The 12,816-nt window shown below is 47.3% G+C and overlaps 1 protein-coding gene across 5 annotated transcripts in view; it reads right to left on the bottom strand.

Annotated features, from left to right (window-relative positions):
- Window positions 1-12,816, bottom strand: part of Itsn2 (intersectin 2) — a 121,528-nt gene that overhangs the window by 9,173 nt on the left and 99,539 nt on the right. For all 5 annotated transcript variants that reach the window (XM_057787848.1, XM_057787841.1, XM_057787832.1 and 2 more), the window contains 3 exons: window positions 5,358-5,479; window positions 2,435-2,541; window positions 1,246-1,429 (listed from right to left, as the gene is read on the bottom strand). In XM_057787848.1, the coding sequence (XP_057643831.1) occupies window positions 1,246-1,429; window positions 2,435-2,541; window positions 5,358-5,479 (413 nt within the window). The remainder of the gene's footprint in view (window positions 1-1,245; window positions 1,430-2,434; window positions 2,542-5,357; window positions 5,480-12,816) is intronic.

Genomic DNA, 12,816 nt, shown 5'->3' with positions numbered 1-12,816 from the left:
GAGTTTGAGGTCAGCCTGGTCCACAGAGTGAGTTCCAGGACAGCCAGGACCACACAGAGCGACCCTGTCTCAAAAAACAAAACGAAACAAAAACAAAAATCCAAGTGTTTACTTATGTATGTATGTATGTATGTATTTATTTATTTGTTGTTGTTGTTGTGTGTGTATAAGCCATATGTATGTGGGTATCTGTCAGAACCCTGGAGCTGCCATGTGGGTGCTGGGAACTGAACTCAGGTCCCCTGGAGGAGCATTGAGTGCTCTTAACCATTGAGCCCTCTCCAGCCTGTTTGTTTGTTTTCTTGGAAACAGATCCTTTTTATATAGCACAGGCTGATCGTGAGCTTATGTTTATTTTTTTTCTTGGAAACAGATCCTTTTTATATAGCACAGGCTGATCGTGAGCTTATGTTTCTTGTGCCTCAGCCTCTCAAGTGCAGGAATTTCAGGCATACACCAGCATGAAGTTAGCTGCTGGTGCGGCACACACAGGGTCACAGCTACACCTGTAGGTATTATTTATCTTTCTGTTTATTCTTTTTTTCCCTACTTCCATTTCCTCTAATCACAAAGTACTCACCTGATTATTTAAAATTTATTTTGCTATTTTTTACGCATTTAAGTAAGCTCTTTTATTTTCTTTCTGGAACAAGATGATTATTAAATAAATATAATTGTAAAATTAAGACTTAATAGTACAGTGGGGCTGGAGAGAAGGCTCACTGGCTAAGAGCATTGGCTGCTCCTGCAAAGCACCTGGGTTTGGTACCCAGCACCCACATGGCGGCTTGCAGCCACCTGTAAATATAACCTGTAACACCAGTTCCAGGGGATCCAATGCCCTCTTCTGACCTCTGAGGGTGCCAGGCATGCATGTGGTTCACAGACATACATGCAGGCAAGCACCTGTATGCATAAATAATTTAAAAAGTAATGGCATTATGGATGGTTCTTTGGAAAAACAAAACAGTTGATATATAAGGTTGTTAAAAAAACAAAACGAAGCAACACTACTCTTTAACCAGGATATAAACTCATGGTTCTAGTCAGGAAAATAAGCTCTCCCTGGGGCAACACTATGCAGTCAGGAAGCTGCTGGCCACGCTTGCAGGGACACGTCCACTAACAGGGACATGTCTGTCAACTGCAGATTTTCCACAACTTCTCAGCCTCCACAGTGGGAGGTGTGCTGCTGCCTCCAGGTGAAGAGGCGGCAAAGACCCCAAAGGCCCAGGCTGGGCGTACCTTTAAGAACTCCTTGAAGTCAGCGTCCTCGTCTGTCTTCTGCTGTAACAGAGTGGCTCCGTTAAGCTGACAGCTGCAGAAGCGGATGTAGGCCTGCATGTGGGACAGCTCTGCAGCCAGGATGTCCCCGATCATCTGAACAGGCATCTTCTCACCGCCAGTCTTCTTCCGCACCCGCAAGGCCCTGCAAGTAACTGATGGTCACTCCCTTTTCCACAGATCTCCTTCCTTGGGAGTTAGAGAGTGGGCGCCAGAGACCAGTGCACTGACCGAGCGTCCTTGGACACTTGGACAGGGAAGGCATGGCTCGCAGGAAGGGGCAATTGCGTGGCCTAAAGCTCTGCTGGTTAAGCTAATCTGGGGGAAACACTAGCAAAAAAGAAAAAGGTACCAAAGTCTACACATTTAGGTGCTTTCTAGGCCATTAGAAGAGTTTTCAAATTCACCTCTTTCTCTTGACACAGTTCCTTTTGCATGATTCAATTTGTTTCTCCTCTTTTGAGGAAATGTGGCTTAGGAGCCACAGTGGCCAGGGGCTGGAATAGAGTACTGGTGTCTTCATGGAGGGCTGTGTCCCTGCACAGGCAGGGGTGCAGCCCGGATTAAACTGACCAGCTCGCCTGGTGCTCTGCTTTCATAAATATCAAGGACAGGCCTTGCGCATGAGCACTGTGCTGGCATCTGGCTGTGGCCGCAGCTCCGCAGCTCTCTTCTGCCTGTCGCCCCTCCTCCCATCTGCATGCTGGACCTGTTTGGGGATCATACACCACCACAGCTTTTCTTTCTTTCTTTCTTTCTTTCTTTCTTTCTTTCTTTCTTTCTTTCTTTCTTTCTTTCTTTCTTTTTGACTTTTGAGACAGGGTTTCTCCATAGCTTTTGGTTCCTGTCCTGGAACTTGCTCTGTAGACCAGGCTGGCCTCGAACTCACAGAGATCCACCTGCCTCTGCCTCCCGAGTGCTGGGATTAAAGGCGTGCGCCACCACTGCCCGGCCAACACAGCTTTTCTTGTTTAGTCAAAGTAGTTTTGCCTTCGAGTCCTTTACCTTTCTCAATGATTATGTAATGAGGCTGCAGGGCCCTTCTCAAAATGCTCATGGAATGCAAAGCCTAAGGAAGAGGGCAGAGTTGAAAGTCCCAGACAGAGCAGTCCCTGAAGGGCTACAGTATATCAGGAGGCCCACAACTCACTTCAACAGCTTCGTGTTGGACATGATGAGCTCCTTCCAGTTCACAAAGATCAAGGTCATCTCTGCTTCAGTGAGGAAGCCCGACTCTGCCATTGGCTTCTGGAAAACCTGAGTACAAGACACAGATGTAATTTAGCTGCAGTGTGGGTCCACAGCCAGGCATGCCTTCCTGTACTCTTCTAGATAGGCATATTTACAACTGTTAGGTTTTTAAAAAGTTATCTGTTGTTATTGTGTATATATGCACATATATACACAGCAGAGAGATACAGAGTGGGGGCATGTATGCCACAGTGTAGAGGGCAATTCTGGGGTGGGTTCTCTCCTCCCCTCTTTCTGAGGCAGCAGGGTCTCACTCTGCAGTGCAGTATCTACAGGCTACCTGGCTTGCAAGCTTCTGGGCGTTCTCCTGACGGCACTCATCTTGCCATGGAGATTACAGATGTGTACTACCATGTGCGCCTTTGTCACATGGATTTCAGGGCTCGAACTCAAATACAAATGCTTTTAGGGGCTAAACCACGCTGGTTCATTGTTAAAACTGCACCATTTCCTATTCTCACTAGTTGGGCTTCTGTAAGGCTGACTTTTACGGGCTGAATCCCCTTGCTAAGGAGGTAGTCCCTCCTCCCTCCAGGCTTGCTGTGGGGCCAAGCAGGGCTGGGCACAGGGCCCTGCATAGTGGAACCCACAGGATGGAGGGAGAGCGACTGCTACACAGCTGCTCATCCCAGTTCTCGGGACCTTATGTGTTGCTCAGCGAGAAAACAGTGGGGCCTTCTGTCGCCCCATGACGACCCTGAGCAGATGCGCCCAGCAGAAGCCAGCTGCAGAAATACTCCCCACCCAGGCTCTACATACACACAGACACACACGCGTGTAAGGCACAGGAGTGGATACAGGATTCTTACTGTGTACAGATGAAGCAAATGAGCTGCTGTTATTTCTCATTTGCTTATGAAGGGATAAGAGTGATTTTCCTAAGGTTCCCTGTAACACAGGGTTCTATGTTAAACCATGCAAAGGCCCTACACTTGTGAAGTGCTGAGATGGGGAGCCCTTGAGGCTCACAGGCCTTTAGACGCAACTCACCATAGGCCCCTAGGTCCTTGACACTCCAGTGTAACTCACAGGTCCCCATCCCCACGTCCACTTTTTCCTCCGCGTAGAGTAGACTCATGATAGTTTAAGCATAAGTGGGGAGCCCTTCCTGGTTGGGGGTGGGCCTGTTCTCTGCGCTCCAATCCTTACCCTCTTTGGGTGTTGTTCTCCAACAGGACTGTGTACACTCTGAGGACAGGAACACCTTGGCTGCCTGTGTTCCCTGCCATAGCACTTTAGCTAACATTTGCTGAGTTAATGTGGACCACAGATGTTAGCCAGAAACGCCATGAACCAGAAGCTCTCTAGAGGAGATGTCTCAGCTCCACACGAGATGGAGAATGTGGCTGGATGCCAGGACACACAGACACGCAACAGCGTCTTCCTGCACCCAGGCTTCACTGAACGGCAGCTAAGGCCCCCGTCCTTATTCCCTACTGGGCTGTTTGTCTACGCAAAAGTCACATGAGCAGGTTCAGAGAGGGAAGCAGAGTGGAAAAGACTGTTGAGGCTTTAGCAACTTCCATGAGAAAGTCACGTTAGCATAGTGCTTTCCACGCTAGGTCCCTGACAGGTCCCTGCCCCTGGAACACTGGGTGAGGAGGGTAGGAGGGGCATTCCCGACAAGCACCTGTGTCTGCTCGTATTCTGGGCTGGCAGCAGCCTGGCACTTCCAGGAGGCTGACTGGGAACAGGGGCTTTTCTCCTAAGCCATCTTTCCCGGTACGGGGAAGTGCAAGTGAAACAATTCAGCCAGGGCCAGACTAAGTTTGGGGGATGAAGAATGAGGAACAGATAGGGAGGGCGAGAGACTTAACTCAGTTTGTAGGACGCCTGTCTAGCAGGCGTGAAGTCTGGGGTTCAGTCCCCAGCCCCACACAAACTGGATATGATGGCAAATGCTTCTAACTGCAGTGCATGGAAGACAGAGGCAAGAGGATCAGATGTTCAAGATCATCTTTAGTTCCGCAGCAAGTTCAAGGCCAGTTTGGACTACGTGAGGACCCTGTCTCAAACACAAACACAAAGGAGTGTGTAGGGAGCACACAGGCGTGAGGAAAGCAGGCCTTGCAGGCAGATGCAGCCCCTGCTCCACTCTGCTATCCAGGTCATGGCCGGGGACGCACCCATGGGTCCAGGGTAGGGTTGAGGGTGCTTGTTTCTCCAGGTGCTTTGTTGGCTGAATTGCTCTTCTCATCTGATGGCCTTGTTACATTCCCTGGCAACTGAAAGCCGTGGAAACAGAAACAGGGTAGAAGTATAAAGCTGCCTTTTGTGCTTTCAGACACAAGCTATTGTAAAGTGTCCCTCTCAGGAAGACGCTGTCATCAGCTCAGACGCCACTGACCACAGGGGCAGGGCCAGGCAGTAAACACATGATTTGGGAAACTGTTTGGCAACCGCACCTGTTTGGCTTCCGAAGTCGACGCCAACATTAGGTAGAGCCGAATGAAGCCAATGATAATGTCAGATTTCCAAACAGCAGTGTAAATACAATTAGGCAAGACCTGGAGTGGAGCCTGTTTGGAGGCCTTCGCACCCTCTCTATGCCCTTGTCCTCTGCACATTCAACTAGGACCTTCGCAGGTTCCCACCCCCACTCAGTGGACTCCGCTGGAGAAGAGCCTGTGCCTCCATCAGGGAGCAGAGGCAGCCTTTATCACTACAGCGTGTGAGTCCGCACGTGGAAGTGGTGTCCAGGCAGGAGGCACAGCTCAATGGTATGACACGTGTGTGGTACGCGAGCAAACAAAAGAGGATGGCTTACGTCGCTTTCATGTGAGACTGGCAGAGACGGCCACCCTGTCTCCCACGGGCCTCACCTCGATGACCAGCTGCAGATCGTCCATGTACCGCTCCTCTGTCTGAATCAGCTCGTGAATGTAGCCCTGCCTCTTCCTCTCCATGGGCTGCATTGTGTCCAGGGCTTGGAGATCGGCACACCCTGCAGAGACAGGGCAGAGCTTAACGACACTACTTCAGTCCTCCAGGAAGATGGGCATTTCTCAGAGGAGGCACTGCTTCGGGAGGAAATTTCCCAGAGCATCACCTGTTTGCAGAGGGCTGGCATTAGCACTGCTCTGCTCCTAGGGGTAAATTCACCACATCTGTGAAGTTATAGTATGCTCCTGATTTCGGAGCAACAGTGAGAGAATTAAGAATTTTAGAAATGGCCTCAAAGTGACCAGAATTTCACCATCCCACGACTTCTGGAAATTATTGAAATGATTAAATAAATTAGTTCTTGAAATTGGTGTTTTTCAAACTATAGATCATGAGCCATCATCAATTTAGGCCCGCTGTTTACAAAGAATTACGGTCTATCATGCACACGGTGCTGGTCAGTGCCTTGAAAGGCTTTGCAATATATCTAATTATACTTACAGAAAATACCGTAACTCACTTTGAATTACTGTTAGGAAAACAAGAACAAAAGGCCCGAGAAATGTGTCTCTAGAGTTTCGCAAGGAAAGTTCTAAGGTTAGAAAAGCTCAACCAGCCCACTGAAAGAGAGCAGTGGGGCCAGGCCCACCAGAGTCCAGACACAGCCACTCGGAGGAGTCAGACAGCTCACAACAGGACGAGTGGTACTGGGTTCACTCTGCATCCGTGCACAGCAGCTACCTAAAACTACCCCAGGAATCCCCTCCTCAGACAAAAAGTGGAAGCAGGCAAGTACCATAAAACCAAATTTGGATGGAGCAGCTAACAGATCAAATCAATGTAAAACTTAATCACACTAACTGGGTTCTGGCTGGTTGCAGGAGGCCCTATGGTCAATTAACTTATGATTTTTATTATTTTAATATTTTTATTATTTATGTGTATGCATGCAGCGAGGTCAGAGAGGTGTAAGGACCCCTGAATCTTGACTCACAAATAGTTGTGAGCTGCCTTATGTGGGATTTGAACTCAGGTTCTCTGTAAGAATACACTGTCTTAGCCACTGAGCCGTCTTACCAACCCAGTCACCAATTAAGCTGAAACCAAATGGCAGCTGTGGCTGTTTTCTGTAGATCTCATTTTTGTTTTTTGATAAATGCTGTTGGATAACATTGCTGGCTAAATTCTCAGTTGTTCTGGTAACTACTATTGAGGAATTGTTTTAGTTTGCGTTGATTGGCTCAAGTAAATCTAGTAAATTTAATTGGTCTAAGAAGTTTCCCTCTGAATGGTATCCAGGAAGCTACCACATGAGGCAGCAGGCAGAGTATTTCAAGCCATAATGGAAAATACTTCTTTGTAAGCCAATAAAAAAATAAATTTTTAAAAACCACACACACACAAAGCTGGAGCCAGTGAGATGGCTCAGCAGGTAAAGGTGCTTGCTGACAAGCTCCACCACCTGAGTTCCGTCATTGGACTCACATGATGGAAGGGGAAAACTGATGCCCCCCCTCACGAGAGAGAGAGACAGACAGACAGCGAGAGGCAGAGACAGAGAGACACAAATACATGCTTTTTGTTTCTGTTTTTTAAACAAACGCTGATCTAGAAGACAACGAGGTGTGCATGGTGACTTCATCTGAAGCAGTAGCAGCTGAGCTGTCTCCAGCACAGGTCTTGGGAATTATGGCAGCAGTGGAGGATGCAGAGTCCCGCAGGGAAGCCACAAAGCAACGGGAATCGAGAGCAGTGCCCAAGAGGGCGAACAAACAAGGTCAGACTCTTTTTTCCCTGCTTGCTGGGGGAGACACTAGACAAACACTACCCCAACTCTAGCAGAGCCCAGACTGCTTTAGCCTTCTCTGACCTGTCCCACAGGACCTTGTGTACGACAGGCAAGACTCTACCACTGAGCTGTGAATTAAAGAAACATATTTGTAGGCCAGGAGTGGTGGCGCACGCCTTTAATCCCAGCACTTGAGAGACAGAGGCAGGTGAATCTCTGTGAGTTTGAGGCCAGTCTGGTCTACAGAGCGAGTTCCTAGACAGGCTCCAAAGCTACACAGAGAAACCCTGTCTCAAAAAACAAACAAACAAACAAACAACAACAACAACAATGTGTGTGTGTGCTAGATTTGGATTAACGTACAGTTTTAATGAAGATTTTTTTTCCCCTAATACTGCAGGCATGGATGACAGGTTTATAAAACAAAAATACTGAATTTATCAGGTGACATGGGGTGCTAGCCAACCAGAAACCATAGCTCTGCCAACTCTGGAGCACTGATTTGTTCTGCCTGCCGGGGAGAACCGCACAGCAGCAGATACACAGTGAAATCGGGAAAGCCAGGTGGAGGCTTGACTGTGCTATGTGTGACATGGAGGCCAGATGTGTGGCAGACAACTCATGAACAGTGCTGCCCAGAGCATCATCAGAGACACTTCTGAAAGCAACTAGAACCTCTGCTGAGGGTACTGTGCCTCTTACTTAAAAAAAAGAAAGAAAAAAAAAACCCAAACCAAACCAACAAACCAAAGTATTCAACTTTATGTGCCCCATGGGTGTTTTGCCTGCATGTGTGTCTGTGTACCAGGTGAAGCCTGAAGAGGGCATCAGATCCCCTGGAGTTGGATTACAGGAGGTTGTGAGCCACCATGCGAGAGTTCGGGAAGAGCAGCCAGGGTTCTTAGCCACTGAGCCATCCATGGCCGGTCTTCACTTGGTGTTTCTGTCATTCATGATCCCTATTTGGGATTTATGAAATATCTGCATTCCATATCTATGACTGTTTAGTTCTTTTCTTTAAAAAAGTTTTAATTACATTTTAAATTTATTTATTGTGTGTATGTGTATGCATTGCCTCTGTCTGAGTGGAGGTCAGAGGATGACCTTAAGAGCCAGTCTTGCTTCCACCATGTGGATGCTGGGGAGTGGAAGCAGGTGTCACTGGGCCACCTCACCAGTCCTTGGTACTTTTCATTATATTTATTCAAATTTAGAGTTAAATGTACCTGTGCTTTTTCTGTAAGTCACTGAAGTGAATACATAGCCATTAAATGAGCCTGCATGCATGTGTGGTGCCTGGGTTCAAATGCAGACTGTTGTAGACACTAGGCAACTGCTCGCCCAGTGAACCGCATCCCCAGCCCCGAGCCTGGACATACTTTGTGTACTATTTTGCTCACATCACATTCTCAATGGTTGCCTTAAAATACACCAACACTGGCCTATCTAGAACAGCAGCTTATAACCACAGGAAGAGCCTTAAGTCGTTTCTATTTCTGCAGCTGGATGAATATGACAGACACTTCGTTAGGATGAGCACGGGGACAGCTCATCACTATGCCACGCTGACCCCTTGCGTTTCATCCCCATGGCCCTTATACTTCTGTTCTTGGTTCAGTTCCAAGCCCTCACTCCAGATATCCTTACCTATGAGGTCAGGGGAAATAAAGGCACAGTGCCCCCTAAACCTTCCGCCCTTTATCTCTCTACTCCCTCGCTCCTTATTTCATTCCTGGTCAGGTACTAGGGGTCCTATTCTCTCTCTAGCCAGCACCTGTAATTGGTCTTCCCTTCCACAGTGCCCCCACCTGCTCAGGCCCCCCATTATATTCAGTTTTCACTGCTTTATTTTTGATTCACAAGCAGGGTTAGATGTCCCTCCTATTCATTGGCAAGGACAACACACCAGCACGTCTCCTCCAGCCCCATTCCCTCTTCAACACCCTCTTTCTCATGTCACTGCCAAAGTCACAAGAAGGTCTAGACTGTGTCCCCTTACATTTCCCTAACTGGGTACACTGCCCTGTTGACTCTGCTCTCAGGAAGGTAAGAAGGACCCCAATATTGCTGGGTTCAGTGCCCTCTTCCAGCTCACCGCCTCCTCCACCTGCCCCTGCACTGTTACCTCGGAAGTGCTGCCCCTTCAGTCTTGCTGTCCCTTCTCAGCCTTCTCAACGCTCCTCTTCCTGGTGCCTCCTTCTGAATGTCTCCCTCTGCCTGCTGCCAAGCTCTCTGCTTCTCCCAAACCAGCAAACGCCAAAATAGGATATGGCATTCCTGTCCTGTAAGGTCACAGGAATCTGGCCACACTGCAGCCTGTGTATTGCTCTTCTTGGGCCACAGTGCATATTAGCCTATTTGATTCCCAGAAGCCCTGCATTACAGACATATGCAAGCCGAGGCACCCAGTGTTGCCAGCAGTGGACCTGATAACAGAGGGAGAGGGGGGTGGGATTGCTGGATGAACCGAGGACTCGGGTTGTCATGGAGTGAATAAGCACACTTTGTCATCCTGGATACCCGACTGTCCCTGTACTTGACAGAGAGGAGTGTGACTGAACCCTTCCAATGCAGCTTGTCCAATAGAGATATTTATAGATGCAAACGACACACTGGGTTTTGAAGACATTTAAATATGAAATGTAAAATATTGCATCAATACTATATTGGCCAGATCATGGTGAAATATACCTGTGATTTCAGAAGACTGAGGAACTGGAGTTAGAGGTTAGCCTGGGCTACATAGTAAGACTCTTAGAAACAACCAGCCAACCAGTCAACCTGTCAGTCAACTAACCAACCAGCCAGCAAACTAACCAACAAACCTACTAACGAACCAACCTACCTACCAACCAACCAACCAACCAATCAACCTACCAACCAACCAACCTATCAACCAACCAATCAACCTACCAAGCAATCAACCAACTAACATACCAACCATCCATCCATCCAACCAACCAACCAACCAACCAACCAACTAACCAACCAACCAACTAAATCTACCAACCAATCTGCACACATGCCAACCAATAAGCCAGCAAACTAACCAACCAACATACCAACCAACTAACCAATGTAACAACCAACCCGCTAGCCAGTCAGCCAACCAGCCAAACAATCAATCTTGTTGCATGTTGTAATATTTTGGATCTATTGGATCCAAAATACTATTGGAATTTTATGTATTTTGACTTAAAATGTGACTGCTAGAAAAGTTTAAATTACATATGGGGCTTTCGTAGTTATTCACATATTTCTGTGAACAGTTCTGTATTTTGGAGGGTCTTTTCCTCACACAATGTGAAATGGCTTCCACGGACGGCAGAATGACACCCTAACTCAGCAGCATGGCTCCATGGTCCGGCTCCAGTCTGTCTCCCAGCCTCTGCAGTCACTGCTTTGCCACCTCCCCACCCAACCAGTAAGGCTGGGCCCTTACGACAGGGTGCATACTCTGCCCACAGCTTTGCTGAGTTCCTCCTTCCCTTCCTCATTTACAGCCTGGTTCTCACAGAGAGTCCTTCATGGTGCCGCTGGAGGACTCCACTGTATGGGGAAGCCTTCCCACCTTGGGTCCCACTCATACCCAGATTTGCTTCTTTTTGTGACTAGTGTATCTGTATTCAGTGGCAGCTGTGGGTGGCAGCCGCATGTGTTCTGCCATGGAGCTATACTATTTTAATATGTCATCTAAATGAGCTCCTATTGTCCTTAGTCCATAACCTTAGTATGCCTATGCATCCTCTGGTCTGTCTCTAACAGAGGCCTCAATATCAAACCGGTCAGTGCTCTGTCCCCAGGGACCAGGCTGTGTTTGGTAAGTGATGGAAATACGGTGCTGGTCCTGGGCTGCTTGTTTCCAGATGCACTTTTCCTCTTCTGGCTTTGATCTGGGCTGTAGGGAGGCAGGGCCTGTGGGTGGAGCTGGATTCTGCCAGATCTGGCAGGAAACTGAAAATGACAGGATAATTCCTTTCACCAGAATAACAGGTAAGAAACCTCTTTGTCTCTGATAGTGGAAGAAGGGGAAATTGTTGGGCTAAAAATATCACCAAAACTTGGATTTTAAGAATTCTAGAACAGGCTGGGCGGTGGCACACACCTTCACTCCCAGTACTCAGGATGCAGAAGTAGGTGGATCTCTGTGAGTTTGAGGCCAGTCTGGTCTACAGAGTAAGTTTCAGGACAGCCAGGGCTACACAGAGAAAACATGTCTCAAAATATAAAAAAAGAATTCTGAAATGGATGATTTAACAAAGAAATTGGCCCATAACTTCAGGGGGTGCTCAGCCAGAGAAAGTATACAATCTGTTGGGAGGGTCACTCTTACCACCAGGAAACCTAGTACTACTAACAAGGAGCTGGCTAACAGTACAAAATCACACAACACACACACACACATCATACATACACACATATACACATACCACACACACACCACACATACACCACACAAATACCATACACACACCATACATACCACAAACACACACCACACACACCATACACATACACACACCACACATAACACACAAACACATACCATACATGCACACACACACACACCATACATATACACATCACACATACCACTAACACACACCACACACCACATAAACACACACACATACACACACACCATACATACCACACAAATACACACACATACCAAGGAGAAAATGCACAATAAATTTAAAAGTGAAGATGAAAACCCCAAGAACCCAAGATGACAGAATAAAATAGAAAAGGAGATGTAAAACACACATGACTGAAAACGTGGGAAGGGAATAATCCACACAGCCCACAGAAAGAGTCTCATTGGAGAGTCTGGCAGATGGCTTGCTTGGTCAGCACAGTTACCTGCCAGGCGAGCATGAGCACTTGAGATGGGATTGACAGTGCTCACATTAGCCAGGATGGTGGCATGCATCTGTGCTGGGGAGAGGAAACAAGCCAGGGAGTGGCTGGGAGGAGAAACAGGTGAATCCCTCGTCTAGCCAATCAGTGAGCTCAGCAGTTAGTGACAGATCCTACCTAAAAACTAAGGTGGAAAGCAATTAGAAGACCCCTGACCCCTGACACTGACCTCTGGTTTTCATAGCCACATATGCACCCAGGTGTAAACACGCATAAAACACACATGCATACACTACCTGCAATACACAAAAATACATATATTTGAAAAAAGTAAAGGAAATGGTAAACATTATAATAAAAACAGTATATTAATGGATAAAATACCAAATTAAACACACCTAAGAATTAGTAAGTAATGTGAGATGTAAATAAATAGCTTAGAAAGTAGCTCTGAAAGAAAAAAGAAAACATGAACTTATGACAAGGCCAGCACTCTGCCTAAGACACAGAGTGACAATGACGAGGCCAGCGCACACTACATAGAACACAGAGTGACAATGACGAGGCCAGCGCACACTACATAGAACACAGAATGACAATGACAAGGCCAGCACACACTACATAGAACACAGAGTGACAATGAGGTGGCCAGCGCACACTACATAGAACACAGAGTGACAATGAGGTGGCCAGAACACACTACATAGAACACAGAATGACAATGACGAGGCCAGAGCACACTACATAGA

This window comes from Chionomys nivalis, chromosome 1 (genome assembly GCF_950005125.1).
Source record: "Chionomys nivalis chromosome 1, mChiNiv1.1, whole genome shotgun sequence".
NCBI classification, from domain to species: Eukaryota; Metazoa; Chordata; class Mammalia; order Rodentia; family Cricetidae; genus Chionomys; species Chionomys nivalis.
This window is presented reverse-complemented; position numbering and strand designations above follow the sequence as displayed.